At 30.6% G+C, this 20,493-nt stretch overlaps 2 protein-coding genes across 4 annotated transcripts; both read left to right on the forward strand.

Annotated features, from left to right (window-relative positions):
• The first annotated feature begins 1,653 nt into the window (after nucleotides 1-1,653).
• Nucleotides 1,654-7,882, forward strand: LOC127249799 (uncharacterized). 3 transcript variants are annotated; one of them, XR_007838484.1, is made up of 12 exons: nucleotides 1,654-1,877; nucleotides 1,972-2,067; nucleotides 2,301-2,384; nucleotides 3,012-3,086; nucleotides 3,512-3,592; nucleotides 3,739-3,878; nucleotides 4,274-4,534; nucleotides 4,843-5,014; nucleotides 5,424-5,507; nucleotides 5,728-5,899; nucleotides 6,244-6,352; nucleotides 7,450-7,590. XR_007838484.1 is itself a non-coding variant. In XM_051272798.1 (12 exons), the coding sequence occupies exons 1-12, from the start codon at nucleotides 1,743-1,745 to the stop codon at nucleotides 7,633-7,635; spliced, it is 1,677 nt and encodes a 558-aa protein (XP_051128755.1). In that variant the 5' UTR covers nucleotides 1,655-1,742; the 3' UTR covers nucleotides 7,636-7,882. The 3 variants fall into 3 exon arrangements, 2 of the variants coding, with proteins under 2 accessions (XP_051128755.1, XP_051128756.1); XM_051272798.1 differs by having other exon boundaries at nucleotides 1,655-1,877; nucleotides 6,162-6,352; nucleotides 7,450-7,882; XM_051272799.1 differs by having other exon boundaries at nucleotides 1,733-1,877; nucleotides 1,977-2,067; nucleotides 6,162-6,352; nucleotides 7,450-7,882.
• A 1,680-nt stretch (nucleotides 7,883-9,562) lies between these two features.
• LOC127249800 (NAC domain-containing protein 21/22-like) lies at nucleotides 9,563-14,393 on the forward strand. Its single transcript, XM_051272800.1, has 4 exons — nucleotides 9,563-9,842; nucleotides 10,049-11,767; nucleotides 13,007-13,281; nucleotides 13,686-14,393. Exons 2-4 carry the CDS (start codon nucleotides 11,599-11,601, stop codon nucleotides 14,130-14,132), a joined length of 891 nt encoding a protein of 296 aa, XP_051128757.1. The 5' UTR covers nucleotides 9,563-9,842; nucleotides 10,049-11,598; the 3' UTR covers nucleotides 14,133-14,393.
• The last annotated feature ends 6,100 nt before the right edge of the window (nucleotides 14,394-20,493 follow it).

The raw sequence follows: 20,493 nt of genomic DNA on the forward strand, positions 1-20,493 counted from the left end.
TGAATACTTCCTCCGTCTCATAACAAAATATTCATTTTTTTTTTAGTAATTGTACCGTCTATCTAACATTACAAATACCCTTACAACTTATAATATATTACACAAATGTCATTACTTTTATATCACACCATACTAATAAAGTTATTTTACTCATTATATTTTATTGATATTGTATCCCAATATAATACTAATATTTTTAAAATTATGTGCAAAAAATAAATAAATACATAATTATGAGACGACATAATAATAATAATAATAATAATAATAATAATAATAATAATAATAAAGCACAGACACTCATAGGGCATTAGACATCGCGGTGTCTACGTTTATCTATTTTATATATAGGTGTGTTTATTTTTTAGTTTTTGTTTGGTTGTAATAATTGAAATATTATACTTTATTGATTGTAATTGTCGGGTCTTTATCTTTGTTTTGTTGTTGGACTAATTGATCTACATCTCTAATAATAGGATTTGATTTTCGATGGGAATTGCAATTTCGATCATATTGAAATTGAAATAAAGTTTTGTTGATTGAATAGTTTCACCAGCCGATTCCTACACTATTACCTCTTCTATTAATTTAGGCTTTCTTTATATGTATTTTTTTTTTTTTTATTGGATTTAAAAAAATTTAAAATAATAAAATATTAATATTGATCCTCTATTTTATAAAATAAAAAATATATTGAATGGAATATTGTTAAAGAAACTAATGTTGATAAATAGTGTAGAAGCTTTCAAAAAAGTATAAAAAATAGATACAAATTGATTATTATTAGTTAAAAAATTGAAGTAATAAACTTATGAGTGGTAATAAATTTATTTATTTTACTATAAATACATAAACTATAAGTTTGCCTCTTGAGAGAATGGACTCGTAGCCGTGAGCAGTAACGGAACTATCAGTAAAATTCGGGGGCAAAAAAATCAATATATATATTTATCGATTTAATATATATATTTTTTAATTCATAGCACATCCGGACAAAAAAATAAGAAAATTTAAATGTTTTAAAAAAAATTTCAACAAAATTATATAAAATTTAATACTTTTTATTATAAAAAAATAAAGTTTAAAGTTACGTTTTGCAAGGTAAAAAGACGAAATTGACGAAATTGTCTTTATTAATTGATATAAAAATAATAAACGATATTTGTGTAATATATTATAAATTGGAAGGATATTTATAATGTTAGGTAAATAGTACAGTTACTAAAAAATTGAATGTTTTATTATGAACGGCCGAAAATAAAAAAATAGATGACAAAGAAAGTATAATTTTATTATTTTTTACACTAAAACATACATATATTTTGGAGGCCAGTGTCACTTGCCCTTAGCCAATGCATATCCGCCCTGAGTCCGTGAAGTCATGAGTATTGATTTGATAATATATATTGATATTTTATTATTGTAATAATTTTTTATTATTTAAAAAAAATTTCAAAACAGAAAAAATTCTACGATAAATATACGGTGGTGCGGAGCTGAGCCGGAGGCAATTATTATCGGCTTGACGCTTGATTATTGACAACCGCGTAAAATAATGGGCTAATGGGTTACTTTTTAAGGCCCAAATTTGGCAATTGGATCAATGAATCTGGGCCCAATGGGTCGGTTCGGATTTGTGAGTGGCGATGCAATTGCTTGTCTTCCGAATTTCGGAGTTTGGCGGCAGCGGTGGAGAATAAGGTTTGCGAAGCGGCGGTGCCGGCGGAGAAGGGAGAAGCGTCATGGCTGATGATGGCGGAAAGTGCGAATACTCGTGCAGGACAGCCAGCGAAACTCTGGAGTGGATTCATGCCATAATCGATTTCCTCGAACCATACCGATTCCTCTTAGATGCGCATGTCGTCAACTTCTTCAAGGCAATTCCTCTTTCGTGTTACGTATTATGATTGTTGCTAAAAATGTTTAATGACATTGTTTGAATTGAATGCATGGTTGATGGACTGTTGACAGGATAGGCTGTGGGAAGCGGTTGATAGAAAGTGGATGGATTGTCTGCGGAAAGAACCCGTGGAGAAACTGTTGCAACTTCCTTCTGGTGTTGCTCAGGTCATTTTTTGTTTTCTTGATGTTAATTACAGTAATTGCTTCAGTAGTTTGGCTGGTAGAACCGTCTATGGTATTGAATCTTGAAGGAGATTGTTTTCAGCTTGAACAAATATAATAATAGCAGGCAGAATTAGAGTTTTGAAATGCAACATCTAATTTGTCACTGCCTTTTGAAGCTTCAGTTTGCATTAGGCTTAGCTTATGTTTGAATATGTTAGGCTTCATGATGACAGGATCATTGGCCAGCTTCGCTTAAAGAATATGTCCATAAGTTGAAGTCACTTTCTCTTCCTCGTGAGCAGATAAATCTACAGAAGGTATTGTCCACTCAACTCCACTCTTTAGGTTATTGCTTTCCATCACACTATAGCTCAATGGTGGGAGACTGCTTTTTGATGAAATGACTAACTTGAGTTCATTAAAACCTTCATATAAAGAAGCTGAGGTTTTGTGGAAAAGTCATGTAAATATATCACTAAGAGCTTTAACTAAAGCACAACACCATAATTGGTTGGCTTTGTCTCAACATTGGTTTTATGGACAGAAAAAGAAAATTCACCCTCAACTTCATAAGCAACTAGCCAAAAACTCACGCAATGCACAGTAAAATTAAAATAGACTTATTGCAAAAAGAACATAAAAAGAACACTGTAGATGAAAAAACATAAGGTAATTGGTCTGTAAAAATTGGGAAATATGGAAGAATGAAAAATAACCTGTAAAAGAAACTGCTTAGAAAGTTTGCGAAATAAATTGTTTAGAACGTATTTACATCTAAAACTGCAAAAATTATTTCCAAAGAAGAAAAGCTATTTTTTGTTTTAAAATAGGTGTGGGGTCAACACTTTCTTCAAATGTAAATACACACACCCTTCAAATATATATGTGTATATCTATATATATATACACCCAAGTGTGAATTCAGTTTTGGTTGTCCCTTGCAGGTTTTCCCAGGTTTGAGGCTACAACCTCTAAACAGTGTCCTTGCACAAGGCATGAATCAAAAGAAAAGACATGAAGTATGTCACGGTCCCTCTCTCTCTCTCTCATTTATTTATTTTTATGCCATTGCCAACTTGTGAGGATTGGATCAATTTTTATATACACATTTCTTACTCAGTAGTGATGTTTTTTATGACATTAGCCAGATTAAGTATGATAAATAAAATGTGGTTTGTCATGGATACTGGGTACTTTCAATGTCAAATTATTAGCTATTTATAAAAATTTTGGTAAATGGATAAAGGATATATTTTGAAGATTATCCGTATTCTAAACCTGCTTTTATTATGGTGTAATTTCTATAAATTGCAAATATATTTAGTGAGAATGAAATGAATGGAACCAAAGCTTGCAAATTAGGATTCTAGTTGATGTCTGTTTGCCTTGTCATAAATTGATATATGCAACTAAGTTATTCCATGTTTAATTTTTGTCTGAGTAGATTGAAGCCCTCGCAGGCGTCATTGCTTCCGTTGCCAGGAGAAACGAAGCACAAACTGTTGTGGACGTTGGTTCTGGTCAGGTAAGATATCTTTTGCTTTCCTTTGCATCAGATCACTGTTTTTCTTATAAATGTTATGTGCATATTTCTTTAGTGCTTGATCTTCTATTATCTGATTTTCTCAACTGGTAGCTACTGTGATGGCTTTGTGTGGTTTTATTTTACAGGGCTACCTTGCTCAAGTTCTTTCGTTTGAACATGAGCTGTCTGTAATAGCAATTGATGCCTCTTTACATCATGGAAACATTACTGCTGCTCGTGCCAAGCGAATTGAGAAATATTATGCTGCTAAGATTAGAAAGTCTCGGTATGGGATCAAGTTTTCTAATATTATGTGTATTACTGTTGGTCTAGATTTGTTACATGCATGCTTATACAATGAGTATTCTGCATAAAGTTTTAAGTCTTTGAATTTACATGAGGCATTTATACACCAAACTTGGTGCATTTCTTTTAGGTGCGACGGTCATTTAAACAGATACCTTCCTTTATCCTTTATCAGATATAAAATCCTGTTTTATTATGTTTTTCAAAGTAGTTGCTTTTCCTAACTCTCATTGAGAATTTAATTACCCATCCGGACTTTGCATAAAGTCATTGATATTTCTGTTATGCATGCAGTATATATGGCATTCATATGATCTGGCTTAGGTGACATTTTTGCCTTTCAAACTTAACCAATTATGTAATTTCTTTCACCAGATCAGAATATAAAGGTTTCAGAAAACCAAAAACAGTAACATGCCAAGTGCTATCTCCTGCCACGTTGAAAGATATCAGTAGGTCCACAGAGCATGTGGATGATTTGGTGAAGCCATCTGTTTTTAGAGAATATGATGAAAGAACACTTCTTGAAGAAAGTCTTGGAAGTGAATCTCCCTACACTTTCAAAGCTAATGGCAACACATCTTTAATCCTGGCTGGACTTCATGCATGTGGAGATCTTTCAGTGACCATGCTTAGGTCCGAATCTTGATTTTTTAGTTTATTTCTTGGATGTATCGGAATTGTAATTAGCCTGCTTCACAAATTGGCTTTGCTTTATTCCTCAAAAGAAAAATGAATGTTCTTTTTATTATTATCTCTCTGCAACAATGACATTATACTCATTCATACTTGGTCTTTTACATTGCAAGTCTTGACATTGATGGAAGCTTAAGAGTGCAATTGTTTGAACTTTTCAGGATGTATACGTTAGTCTGATTTCGTACTGTGCTCTCTGCTTGTGAGATTCTTACTTCGATTTCTCACTTTAATTTACCAATATCCAGGACATTCATGGAATGCCATGAAGTTAAAGCGGTGATTAGCATTGGTTGTTGCTATAATTTATTATCAGAAGGTGTCAATGGAGGTGACGATCAATGTGGTTTCCCAATGAGTAAAGGTGCTAAATTTGCAGGTTTACAGATAGGAAAAAATGGCCGTGATCTGGCATGTCAGGTAGCATTCCATCCTCCATATACTCTTGTTTCCTTATAGTTGCTACATTGAACATATGAACTGTTTATATCAAACGCACACATGGGCTATTCTGTCATGCTAACCATCATTGGACTTTGCAGTTTTGGTAATTAGAGGTTTTCTTGGTGCACAATCTAATGATATTCTATTTTATCATAAATTAGTATTTTTTTGTTTGGATTCCACTCTTTATACGTGTGACATTTAATTAAGATTTGTATCTGCCGCTTAATTATCTGAACTCTATTTAGATGTTTTATGTATTTATTTAGTCTTTCTAGTTTTGTTTAAATTACAGTGTAAAAATGAATTATTCTTCTGTCCAAATTTCATCCCCAATATCACTATAAATATGAATTATTTTGCTGATATTGATTAGATTCATTAGAGTGCAGAAAGGTGGAAGGATTTGGGAGGAGATGCTGGCCTTCACAATTTTGAGCTTCATGTATTTCGTGCTGCCTTTCAGATGGTATGGTTGGATTTTCCTTTTTCCTGTATTCTCATTTTAATTTCTCTCTGTTACCGTGTCATGGAGGATGGGTGAGTTCTCTGTGTCAAGTCTTTACATGGCTGACAATTAAGTAAGTAGGTTTACAGTGTACAAGTCATTACCTCAAGTAATTTAAAAGTTTAATGTACTTGGTAATCTGCCTGTAAAGCTCCGCTAACCAATTGCTTCCTATGTGAAGGTTCTTGATCGGTACTACCCAGAAATTATTGGTAGAAGCCCTGCAATAGGGCGTCAAGGGAAGGCTTTGCGCCGCCAACATTATCGAAGGATCTTTGAGTCTAATGCATGTACTGCAAGATCCTCCTCCCAAAACAATTTGACATCAGATATTGCTCATGGGTCCATCAAGGGTAATAGTTCTGATTTAAGACAGTTGATTTTATTTTATTTTATTTTAATGGTGAAAAGCTACTTGTTATTGCTTAGTGCCCCTTTTATTTGCGTGGGGCATTACAGCAAAAGGACAATTGTGAAAATGAAATGAGAAAAATGATGGGAAAGAAATGCTAGTGCAAAGAATTGACTGGTTTATATGCCATTGTGACCTCGGCAAGCATTGTAATGTGTCATACTGAAGCTTTGGTTTTACTTTCTGGATTTTACTTATTCCAGGTTCCGCAATGATGAAAAATAATTCCGATGATAGAATGTTCCCAAATTCTAAATCTTCAAATGAACCAAGTTCTGCTGATAGGTATCCCATTTTTATGGAGTTTTGCAAGTCTGGATTAGGCCGGCTTGGTCTCAGTGACTCACTGGATATTGAATTCACTATGCTTTGGAAGGAAGTTGAACAATTTTCCGTAAGTTTGTCTTTGAATGTTTTTTCTTCTATTTATTTATTTGGTTGTTTGTTTTTTGGCTGCATTTTTCCTTTCTATATGTGATTGGATAAAAAGGCAATTTCTCATATTTTTCTTGATACCATTTTCTCTGCCATGTCTGCTTGTCTTATGAGTTTAGGCATTGGCTGTTAATGTTAAGCATTAGTTGCAGATCATCATAATTGGTCATAGGAATTATGTCAACTTTGATTAATATAATGATTTAACGGACAACGTGAAGTATGTTGCACATGTTAGACAGTTCTGAAGCTGGCATCAATATTCTAGCTCAGAACTGAAGTTGTCAACTGATGTAAAGTCATTACCAATTTTCTTCTGGACTCTGGACATTAAAATAAGCACATATCATTACAACACCATGGAGGTGCAATAAGAAAGAAGTGCAAAGTGGTCATTGTACACACTACAAAATGATTCAAGAGGATTGCATTGGATCAAGGAACAAATAAAGGCCCTATGAATTATTTTGTTTATAATCTTGGTCAAACTTCTATAATATTTTCATTCTTAGACTTAATCCATCTCAAGCCTTTCTGTTCCTTTCCACAATTTTGTGTATACAAAAGTGACCCATCAAAAGCCCTAACCCAAATTTCTGCCAAAGTTGCCTATATAGTGTGGTCATTAAGATAGAAGATGATGATCCGTGTCTTTTAATACAATTTTTCCTTCAAAGTAGTTGATTTAATGTATTTAAGCCGAAAAAACTATATACGCTGTTAAGTTTGTACCTTTCCTCTACGATGCAGACCTTTTGTTTTTGTATTTTTATTTTTATTTTTATTTTTCTGTATTCGGTCTGTAAGGATTTGTGAGGTTTTGCATATATAATGTAAGAGTCATTCTGAAAACACCAACAAGTCTCTGTTGGAATTTATTACTATATTCAGGAGTGCTGTGTTATTGTGTTCCAGTGTTGCTTCTCTTTGTTGATGAGGAAACACATAATTGAAGAATGTTCTGTAATAATCTGTTCTCTCTAGTAAATATATTAAGAAATGTTTTCTTCAGTTTCACCATATCTTTGTGAAGGGAGATAAATGCATTAACTGCAGGAACTTGTTGGACCTTATTGGACGCTTCGAGCTGCTCTAGGACCTGTTTTGGAAACTGTTTTGCTGCTTGATAGATTGCTATTTCTCCAGGAGCATGGAAATGTGCTTATAAGGCCCGTTATGCTAGCTTTATTTGATCCTGTATTATCCCCAAGAAACATTGCTTTAGTTGCTGAAAAGGTCTAACATTTATTTGGAATATGAGAAGCTGGAAGTGATACATTTTGAAGCTGAATGCAATGAAGTCCCAATTTGATGTTCTATTTGCATCTATGGAAGGAGTTTCACGTTCCCAGAACTGTAATGTTTATGTATCATTATTACCTGATAGTAATGCTTAAGCTTATATGACCTTTTCCTCGTGATGTGTATGTTCCTCTGTATTGCATTGTTGTACTTCATCATGATAATAAATTTTGTATAATTTTGAATCCATGGGATAGTCATCTAATGAGGGTATTTATTGGCTTACGAGAATTTGTCGGTGAGTTAATTATTGAATGTTATTTGACATGTAAGTTTGATGTTAGTTATAACTTATTTTCTCATGATGTTTTTAGAAAACTGATTAGAGAACTCCATAGCATTGATTGCTGTATTCTAAGGCGGAAGCTTTCTATGCATGAATGTCATAGACTACTAAGTTTGGTTTTAGCACCTTGTCTCCTTTCGTGGTGTTCTAAGTAAGAATATGCAAGAACCCATTCATAATACTGCTGTGGAGTCAACACTGCAGCCACTCTTGATTGATAGACGATGCATGAGCATGGCTCATTGCAAATTCTGTGGATAAGTAGAGTTGCTTGGTATCTATATTTTGCCTTTGCTTGACCTTTTCCTATCATTCATACTTTTTTTTTTTAATTTTTTTATATTTAAATATACAATATATGCTTTGTATTTCAAATTGATTTACTGATATTTTATTAGCATATACTTTCTTGTTCTTTAATATGATCATTGTTTGTCTATAGCAGGAAGTTCATAATCACACCCTGTGTAGTATGGAGATAAACTACATGCTGTTATAACTTTTTCTTCATCCAATAGTATTAATATTGTTTGTAAGTTATGAGACATCTTCAGTTCACACTCTGCAAATGAAGGCGCAGCCTCTTTCCTTTGCAATGTAATCTCTGCAACTGATAGTGGACTGTTACTGCTAACTGTAGATAATAAGATGGTGTTTTTCAAAAAGTAAACAAGTTCTTCTACATAGGTTGCAGCTCTCATTTTAACAGTTTTAAGTTTGCAATTTACCCAGAAAAACATCCTTGGAGAGTTTCTGCTCATTTTGTGAAACGCTCTAGTTGATGCTTGTTATTTTCATCTTGACTTTTTTCTCTTTTCTCTTTTTTCTTTGCTTTTTTTTTTTTTCCTCCACATTTCCTTGTCTTTACAACATCCTTTTTTGTTCAGCTATTTCTTTCTTTACTTTTTTTTTGTTTTTTCTTCAAGTTGGTGGATATAGATAATTTGATGGAAAGTTGTGAAGACTGGAATATTAACCGAAGGGCTTAGAGACTTTCTTCTTTATCTAGTGACTTAGGTTGCTCTAGACTTTATATAACTTTATATGGGATGATAGGGACAATAGGTTTTATTTTGGCATCATTCTTCTATACATCTTATACTTAGTCAAAAAATTCAGATGACCATCAATTTCATAGTCAAAATTAAGAACACCTCAATTTTTATCACTTATTCTCTGTTGTTTAAGGAACATTCTATGCTAATAAATTTCTATGTAACTCCTACTCCCACCCACTCTCACCCGCTTTGTACATATGACTGTATCTCTTTTATTTTGTGAGATCAAAACGAGATTAATTAAACTCAGTAAAAGTGTGTTATTAGTCTGATTTTTTATTTTAAAAGTTCTTTGAAGCAGTTCTAAATTAAACTTTGTTGTTACTTCTGCATATTCGCACTCAAATTTATTGATATGCTTGTTTACACATCATTTAATATTTTTGTTAAGATGTCATTTGTGGATCTGTGGACTTGGGGCATTTTTAGAATGATGGAAGGGCCACACGTGGTATCGTTAAAAATCACTTGTCATCACAAACAGGTGTTGGTGGCCCTTTGCAACTTAGTGCGTGGTGGGGATTGACAACTACAGCTTGTGAGATAGACAATGTTAGTGTCTGGAACATGATAACCTGAGAGGTTGCCATCAATGTAAAGGCAGATGATTCTACTATTCGAAGTACTTGGACACAGCTTCATGGCTTTGGCATTCAGGTCAAATTGAACTCTCAGTAATGCCAATATTACTTTGGAATGATATATGGGTTGTATAAAGTGTCCTTTTCAGTATTCTTTGAATGAAAGTGCCCTCATTCTTATCAAAATGGTCACTAGGATTCCCAATATCTGGGTGAATTGAGGTAATTAATTAGTGTTCATTTATTTCAATTTTCTGTGGTGCTAAGATATCTTGACTGAAACTGCCCCCAAAATGTTGAAAATCTTCCATGTTTATCTTGGTAACTTGGTTGATGAAACCCATCAAAAGAGTAGTAAAACTGCTAAGTAAGACCTAAGAATATTCATTTGTTGCATCGTATCTAATAAACATCATATGATGATGCAGGAAGCCTTGATATATAAACTTTGATTAGCAACTTGTTACAGCTGCACCAACTGTTGATGCTTCTATTAGTTATAACAAAGCTGGTCAGCAGCAGCCAATCAGGTATTTCAATCCTGGTCAACTTTGCAAGTTGCATGCTTGATGACTGATTATTTGGTGGGCACGTATTAAACTCATGTTTTTGTGTTACTCTGTGGTAGTATATAAATCATCAAAAATTTCAAGACCCACATAAAGGAAAGAAAGCATCAAACATTTGGACATTAGCCTTAGTTGTTACCAATTATTTTTCACAAAAGTTAATCACTAAAAACATCAGATATATGATAATGTGGGCGCGGCCATGATAACCTGCTTGACTAAACTAATTAGTGTTAGCGTAGCCAAGTGAATAAATGATAGTGTGTGGGCACAAACTGACTGCCCTGCCCTGCCCTGATTGTTGGAATTAAGTGAATAAATCAGCTATGGTGTGTGCATACTACTTTTAGGAGCTAATCAATGAAATTAGAAGAAACTGCCAAAACAGAGTCCTCCAAAAGGTCACCCTCTTCATTGTGTAAGTGGGGCGGATTAGAAGCCACTAGTTTGGAGACAACTCTATTTATCTACTGTGCACTTCGCCATCTTGTGTGAATTAAATTTTACATCCTACTGTGCACTTCGCCATCTTGTGTGAATTAAATTTTACATCTTTATGCCTGAATAAATATTGCGATTGTGTGAATACAACTCTTGATTATATGCTTTTGACTTCAGTGTTTGGGCATTTGTCCATTTTGTGTGAATTAAATAAGAGTATGAATACAACCCATACTTGGTCTTCACTTGTTTGTATGGAGGAGGGTGTTCTGCGTGTATGTATGTCTTTCACCATCTGAAGAAACACAATTTCGATGCTTAATTGTTTTTATATATTAATTACATTGTTGTGGTTTTTAAATTTACTTCTCCTTTTACGTTTACTTAAATAAAATGTATTTATTATACATGCCACATGCACAGAGACATTATTATCCCACCACTCATAATTTTTTGTTTTGTTTATCTGAATATATATAGAAGACAAAACCGTATTTAAAATGTCTTTTCCGTAGTATAGTTGCTATAGTAGATTGAGATGGAGAAATACGCAGAAGACAAAATCCTAGTTGGAATTTCAATCCCCCACGGACGCCCCCCCCTACCCCGTATTCCTTACTTGTCATATTTTTAACTTAAGTTTACTACCCCCCACCCCCTAAATTAATAATGGGTATAGTTTCAAATCCTAGGGGTGTGTGTGTAATAATAATAACTAGAAGCATCACAAGTTGGGCATTGTGAGATGGTCTTTTTCCTATAAATATGAAGGCGGCTTTTCATTAGCGCACGTATGACCATTCTTCAAACGGTATTATTCATCACAGAAATTCCCAGTAGCCCCTCTGTATTACCCTCTCCCTCTCTCCCTCATCTTCCATCCATTCATACATCAATTCACACACACACACACACGCGACTATATATATATATATGTGTGTGTATATATATAGCAGGAGCAGAAAGGGATGAGCTTGAGCAGCGTGGAGGATCGGCTGCCGGCGGGATTCAGGTTCCACCCCAAAGATGAGGAGCTGATATGTGAGTACCTTAACAAATGGCTAGGTGGTTGTCCTCACCCCTTCCCTTCCTTGATCCAAGTCGACCTCAATAAGTGCGAGCCTTGGGACATTCCTGGTTCGCATATTTATCCTTACATCTTCTATCTGTCTCTTAATTAGTTTCGTTCATGCCTTACATGCTATTTAGAAGTCTTATCTCATCTCTCTGCTAATGGAAGAAGAATCTTTAATTTTATAAATTTTTTAACATTTAGTTGTGCTAGCATCTATGCCTGGAAAATAAATTTGTTCTTAGTGTTCATTAATAGGGACTCAGGGTTTTCTTCATGATAGTATAATTGATGCTTTCTCAAAGCCGCTTTATATATACGTTGTAGGAAAAAGAATATGGAAATATAAAAGAAAACACTCTCTAAGAGGATGTATTTTTAGTTAGATGTGATGCATGTATTTCTTCGAATTTTTTGTTCAGTTGCCTTTTTAAAGAAACAAACACTCTTGGCACAGTCCCAACAAAAATAGATGGAGACAACAGCAGCAATTATATTCGAGATATATATGTAGCCAAGGAAGTTATTAATGAAAATTGCTATTACACCACAAAAATAATAGTGATAATAAAACAAAAGTTGCACTAACTGTCACATCTTCCATGCATCTACTCCAATTTGTATCTTACGCGTGTACCCTATTATACTACTCTAGAAAGTATCTTTTATTTATTTATTTATATATTTTGTAAACATCGAAGTTTATTCTATATATTTTTTCAATTACAGCATACATTCATTTTATGAGACCCTTTCCATGCATATGATTGAATAGCTTACATAATGAGAGTATTAATACTTTGCCCTTGTGTGTATGCATCATATGATATAGGTTGCTGTCAAATAATTTGGCCAAGTCTTCTTTCTGGCCACTAAAAATAGGGCACGTGTTTCATCTCACGTAATGGGTCATTTTACTGACATCATATTCTTGATGCTCGTTGGATATTTTTCTATGTATTATTATTATTATTATTATTATTCTTGTACAAATTAGTGTGTCATGTATGAATGGATAGATGCATAATTTAATCACACAGATGTGCTAGCTAATTATTGGTACTATTATTAATTAAGACAACACAAGGAAGTACTTGTACATTATTGTACTGGTGTCAGTATTTCATAGGATGGATTATAATCTAGAATGGTCCACACTAATCAGCCTACAGTGTTATTCTCCTTCCACATTATTATATAATACTAATAATTTTTATTTATTATTGTTATAATTTTGTAATACAATTTGTTTACTGAACTCCATAGTTGTCTAACAATTCTTTGATTTTTACTGTATGACACAGAAGCTGCATGTGTTGGAGGCAAGGAATGGTACTTCTACACCCGGAGAGACAAAAAATACGCGACCGGTGTGAGAACGAACCGGTCGACGCTATACGGGTACTGGAAGGCAACCGGGAAGGACCGGCCGGTCCTTCAGAAGAAAACGGTTGTCGGAATGCGAAAGACACTGGTGTTCTATGAGGGCCGGGCTCCCAAAGGATGGAAAACCGATTGGGTTATGCACGAGTTTCGCCAGCATGGGCCCGGCCCGACGAAAGCATCACATCCTTGTAAGGTAAAATTATACTGTAGTCTGTCATTTTTTGTTCAGGTTGGTTAATTATTGTTGGTTATAATTAGGTTGTAATTAAGTATTTAATTAATCATGATTAGGCAGCGGTGGGGCTGATTAGATAGATAGATAGATTGTTTTTGGCGGTGTCTCCAACTTGTCAATAATTACAGGCGTCATTTAGTTACAGGCTGTTTTCACTTCGACAAGACTTTTGAAAATATCTGCAATTTAATTTTATTTATTTTAATTATGTTGGCAGTTACGTTGTAGTTTGTATTAAAATGCAACTGGATCGGACAAGGAGTTGTTTGGCTGGTTCTATACATGCTGATTTCATATTATTAATATTTTATTATTTTTCGATTGAATAATAAGTTTTGTCGTTTTCTGTATTCCCAATGCAGGAGGACTGGGTGCTATGCAGGGTATTCTTCAAAAGCAGGAGAGAAATGAGCAAAATTCCAACCAAACAAGGCGCTAGTGCAGGGCAAAGGCAAGAGGTGACGACATCCCCAAGTTCTCCATCGATGCTCCCGGGACTAATGGACCAAGCGTTCACGATCCCATACGAAGTCGCCTCTGAGCAAGTGCCCTGCTTCTCCAATTTCAACCAAACAAGCCCTAACTTCTCTGAGCTCCTGGACCCGCCCCAAATCTTCTTACAGTACCCAGCTCCTGCTCATTCCACAACGACGATGCAACAGCCTGCAGGAATTGTTGATAATATTGAGCTCAATAATAATAATAATAATAATAATAATAATTCCGTCGAAGCTTGTGGGAGTTCTGACAGTTACTTGTCAGAAGTGGTTCTGGCGTCCTCCATCTGGAGTAACCATTACCACCTTTGATATAATAATAATAATAATAAATAATAATATTATTATTATTATTAATAATTTAATATCATTCATGCATGCGAGGTTGAGGATTTAGGGTTTAGTTATATATTTGTGTGTATATATATATAAAAGATGTATGTATGATGTGGGGTGTCGGCAGGGTAAGGTTACGGATTACCGTGCATGCATTCTCGGTTTTCAATTGTTACTATCATCTGCAGCGTATATATCTGTTAATATTTTAATTTGATGTAATTACTTTTCTAATTTAATTTTAACAAGTGTTTTTGACAATGCCTTTATTATTATTATTATTATTATTATTATTATTATTATTATGTGATATTGAAATGACTATCTGCGTAGCGGTAGGGTTTGTTTCAAATACAAATAAAAATAATAAGTATATTGTTACCAAAAATATTTCCAAATGAATAAATATCATTAAATTAAATCAACAATTATATATATAATAAATAAAAGCCAACAATTTAAACACAAAATACTTTTATGTATGTCGTTGCAATTCTTCATACTTTAAAATTATAAATATTAAACAAACAAACTCTTAAGTATTTTTATTTACAAATTTTTGAGGTAATAAAAGTAGATTAATATGATGTATTATGAGAAAATTTAATATTAGATGTGATATTTCTCATGAAAAGATTGCAATAGAAACAATATATTGTTTACTTGTATTATATATGTTGATCCTACTTATTTCACTGGATCAACATGAGATCCACGCCTTATATATACACGAATAATTCATGAGAACAAATTCGAATAAAATTTCGACCCCAAAGTTGAAAACATAAATAAACAGAACTTTTAACACTTGTTAATCCTTGAAACATAACTAAAAAAAAACTTTCTAATTAAAAAAATAAAAAATCATGTTTATAAAAATTTAACTTTCGTTTCTTCAAACTCTTTTTTCTCCTAAACACATTTGAGCAATAATTATTAATCCAAATCTTTCTTGGACAATTATTGCACTACATATATATATATATATATATATGGAGAAAGAAATATAGGAAAGGGAAAATAATAATAATAAAAAATTAATTTGTAGGTAACTAGACCATTACTAATAAATTAGGTGAAATGTTGGTTTGAACAAGTTATTGTAATTATAAGCTACATTTGTAGGCTTAACCTTCTCTTATCTACCAAATTAAGTAATATTGTCATAATTGTGCAAATAAATTAAAATCAATGGTTATAATCCATTTGACTTCAAGATGGCAAAATTTAAATATTACATATTAATTATCAACTTGTATGCTGCATCTAATTTCTTCCAAAGTTATATATATATATATATACGTATATATATATATGTGTGTAAATTAGGTTTATATCGATTTTATTTTCCCTGATTTTTAATATAGTTATTTTTACTATACAAGTTTACACATTTTATTTTTTTAAAAATATATACTATATACATATTACAAAATATTTATTTAACCACTATTTAAAGCTAAACACAAAAAGGAACAAATTCATAGTTTAAGGGGCTGTTTGGTTCATGGACTTTTTTTGGTAGGATTGAGATTTCACAGTAGGATTTATATGTGATGAGATTTATTATATTTAGGATTTGGAATCTATATTACGTTTGGTTGGTAAAATGTGGTGGGATTTATATTTGGTGGATTTGGATTTTTTATATTTTAAATGACATAATTGTCTTCTTATGAATTTTATTTATTTTGACAAATTAAACCTCTAATTCATTATTAATATAAATTAAAAAGATATCAATAATTTTATAGGATGACAATAGATTCGTGTAAACTCGAGACCCGACCGAGCCCAACCTATTTATTTGAAGTTGAGTCCAATTATTTGAGTATTAAGCCTGGATCCGGATCATGATCAGGTAATATAATAATAATATATCAACCATACATATCAAAAAAATAATTTCGAATAATATAATTATATTAAAAATATTTTTTGAGTTTAACGTATTCATTATTTTATTATAATATTTTTATAATAAAATACATAAATTTTAATATACATTGGATCCGGTACATGTGTAATTTTAAATTAAAATTTAAGAATTGTAAAAAAAATGGATTTTTCGGATCCATCAAGTCTTACCGGGTATAGTCTCGGTCGGATCTAATATAATCGGATCCAATTTGAATCTCGGATTTAACAATATATATTTGGGATGAATATCAGTTCCGACTGAACCCGACTTATGGTTGTCCCTATAATTTTATAATTCAAATAAAATTTATAATAAATAATAATTTAAACAATAAATTTATTAATTTATTTAAAAAATATTGTACAATAAAAAATAATATAAATTTAATTAAGTATATAATTCAAATAATAATTAATGTTAAAATTATTTAATTTTTTATATAAATATAATACTATTATTTTTTTTATAAAATGATATAAATGTAAAAATTAAAATTTCAAAAATAGGATTTAAAAGTAACAGGGTATCCACATTACAGAAAAAATCTCTTATTTGTAGGATTTTAGATTCTTTTTCAAATCCCAATCATTTTAAATTCCACATTTTTTTTTTCTTAACCAAACATGGATTTCACAGGATTTTAAAATCCAAATCCCATGGAATCCCATCAAATCCTTGAACCAAACAACCCCTAAAGGATTTTATTTGGTTATGATCATTCAAATTCGTACAATTGAGTACAATATAAGAAATAATACTCCCCCCGTCCCAGATACCGTGTCTGCTACACTGTAGACACGGTATTTTAGGGGGGGTGTAATTAGTAAATAATTAAGAATGTATTAGTGAAAATAATTATCCTATAATATAAATAATTATAAATTAAGACTAAGATAACTAATTAGTTTAATTAAAATTTTTTAAAAAAAAATTTAAAATGGGATTAAAGTGTGTAATCATTTTCCAAAAAAAAAAAAAGTGACATGGTACGTGGATTGGTCAGAAACGGCAACATGGACATGATATCTGAAACGGAGGGAGTAGTATAATCTATTTTCTTATTATTATTTTTTTGGGGTCAAACTTGTAATTAAATTGTATGCCTACGAGGATATCAAAAGCCTAAAAATTATGTTGTACGTATTTTATGTAATATCTAACACAATAATTGCATTGACATTGACGTTAATTTACATAGCTACACTACACGTATATTTTTCCAAACTTAATTATATTCCTAGTAAATTAAAGTGGACATGGTAATTGGTATATTAGAAATTATTAATTTACTAGTGATTTTAGGGTGTGTTTGCTTATGATTTCAAATTAGTTTTACTATTATTTAACTCGAAAATTTTTCAATAATAATATACTCCCTCCGTCCCAATACAATAGTCTTGTTTATTATTTTTGTCCGTTTTAAAACAATAGTCTTATTTTCATAAATAACTATATCACTATAAAATTACCATTACTCTTTCATTATTATTACACAACACTCACAAGGGCAAAAATGTCTTTTATAAATATTTCTTAAATCTCATATCCAACACAACCCAAACTATAATTTCGGGACGGAGGGAGTACTATTTATTGTCACAAAGTATCACATAAAGATACTATTCAAATAAAAACCAAAGAAACTCTTTATTTTAATTTCGTTCTTTAAATTTTGAAAAATTTTAAATAAAATAATTATTATATGTAATCTGTGTAACTATATATTTAAATGATATTTGAATTAACAAAATAAAAAACGAGCACACGTAAGTACAATCATATGTGTTCATTTGTATTTTCTCATATATCTCTTTTTTCACACTAGACAATTTTTACTGAAATAATCTTTATTTTTGTAAAAAAAAAATAATAATAAAAATTTAATATATATTTTTATTTAATATAAATAAATCCAAAACAAATCAATAAAATAAAATAAAATTCCAAAACACAAATGAAAATACCACTAAAAAAAATAATATATTTGTAACGGACTTCTGTCCCTAAAATTCACGTAGCTAACGTAATTCCATTCCTAATTTCGTCTCTAATATCATTAGTAACGGAAAAAGTAGATTTGAAGACAAAAAAAAAAAAAAAAAAAATTGTTACAAAAATAATTTTTTCTTGTACAGACCCAACTTCATACCTTTTTTGTTTTTTTTTTTTTTTTTTTTTTTTTTTTTTTTTTAAGGTTTTGATAGCTATAAAATATCAAATTAAATACCTCATTTTTACTATTTAATATTTTTCAAAACTCTATAACAAAAATGGAGCCAAAATTTGATTGTTGCAATGGAAGAGGACATAGATGTCAAACATCATATTATGTAGGAAGCATTTAAAATATTCAATAATCATCACAAGAAAATTTTGACCCAGGATTTATTTTATTTTATTTTATTGATAGAAATTAATTACTTGCATGATGTCTTTTTTTAAAATAAAATAAAATAAAATAAAAATATGGGAATGTCAAAGTAAGTAATAAATTAAAGATGAATGGAATTGCGTGTGGAGTTAACACTTAGCTTCCTTCCAAAGACCACACGACAAAACTCTAAAATTAAAGAGGGTTACGTTATTATCCCAAATTATAATTTTTATTTTTATTTTTATTTTTTATTTTTTTTTATCATTATTATTTTTTTATAATTTGACTATCACTTTCACCACAATTACCCAAATACACACATGTATTACACTCTACGTACGTACACTAAATTCTTGATGATCTCATCATCAATGTTTAATTTTATTTTTTAAAATTTTGATGTAATTGTTTGATATAGAAGATGTGTTTTACGGTTTATATATTGTACTATATTGTATAAAAATATTTATTTTGATGAAACCGATAATATGATACGTGAAATTATATCATATATTATTAATTAGGACATGTGTTGTATTTTATATTATCATGTGTTGTCAGAAATACACTTTTTGTCTTATATATGTACTGAACCAGTCAAATTAATATCATAGTCCGAGTTCAAACTGCTTTGGTGTTTTTCGATTTTTATATTTATTTTTTTGAAATTGTCATCATTCAAGATTTTTTTGATGATTTAATATATTTAATTACACTATAATTCAACGGTATAAATATTATTCAATGAATGCATATATTTTTTTTAATTATAGTTTAACTGTTAGACATACTTTACAATGTTCTATAAGTTATAAAAATTCTCTTAGCTTGTAGACAAGGGTTGAATTATTACAAGAATTAGGTTAGAAGTGGAGCCATATATATATATATATATATATATATAATATAGGTTTGATTACTCGGGATTTTATTTTAATATTGTTATTATAAAATATATATATATATATTCATAAAATATCACATAAAATCATTATTTAACTAAAATACAAATTAAAACCTCAAACAAATCCATATATACTCATGTATATGTGTGTAATTGTATGTTGTGATCTTGAAAGTCATAACATACGATTTGTCCTTTTATATATAACATTATTCTAATTAAAGAAATATATTTATATTTTTGTTCAGATATTTTAGATATTCAATTTTAGATTACTTGGATTTGAGTCTATAGAATCTGTTTTGTATTGCCTATACAGACTCTTTATTTTGATGATAAAAAGACAATCTCATTATTTTCTCCCAAAATTTCTAACAATTTATTTTTCAAAAAATATATATATATATATTTTTTTTTCTAAAAAATATGTTAATTCACCCACTTAACAACATTACATTTTTTACAAATATTTTCATAATTACCAATAGCTAACAAAAAAAAAAAAAAAAAACTCTAAGTAGTTTTAAAATATTAGTAAAAGAACATATGTATATTAGTTATGAAAGCAACTTTGTACCAAACTCACCAACAATAATTTCTTTCATGCACAATATTATTAATCTTTAACATTATATTATTATTATTATTATTATTATTATTACAACAAAGTGAATACTGTTGTAATATTTTTTTACAAATATTACATCAGACATTTATTTCATCTCAAACATCACGTCAAATATTTTATTAAAACAAAATATAATGTTAAATATTTATTTATTTATTTATTATAACTAAAATTTTATAAAATTTCAAAACCCCAAATATTCATTTCCAGATATATATTCTAATTATAAAAAAAAACCCTTTGGCAACGTATCGTAAATTTCATAATAAGCAACAAATTTGAATGTACTAATAAAATCTAAATTTCATAATACTCCCACCATTCCATTAAAAAATTATTATTTTTTATTTTCGTCCGTCCCAAAACAAGGTTACTATATCCTAATTTAGTAATTGTACTACCTACTTAACATAATAAATACTATTTCAACTTACAATATATTACACAAATATCATTACTTTTATATTATACCATACTATTAAGAGTATTTTTGTTTTTTTTACTACAATC

This window comes from Andrographis paniculata, unplaced genomic scaffold (assembly GCF_009805555.1).
Source record: "Andrographis paniculata isolate CXL003 unplaced genomic scaffold, ASM980555v1 Contig36END, whole genome shotgun sequence".
In the NCBI taxonomy this organism is placed as follows: Eukaryota; Viridiplantae; Streptophyta; class Magnoliopsida; order Lamiales; family Acanthaceae; genus Andrographis; species Andrographis paniculata.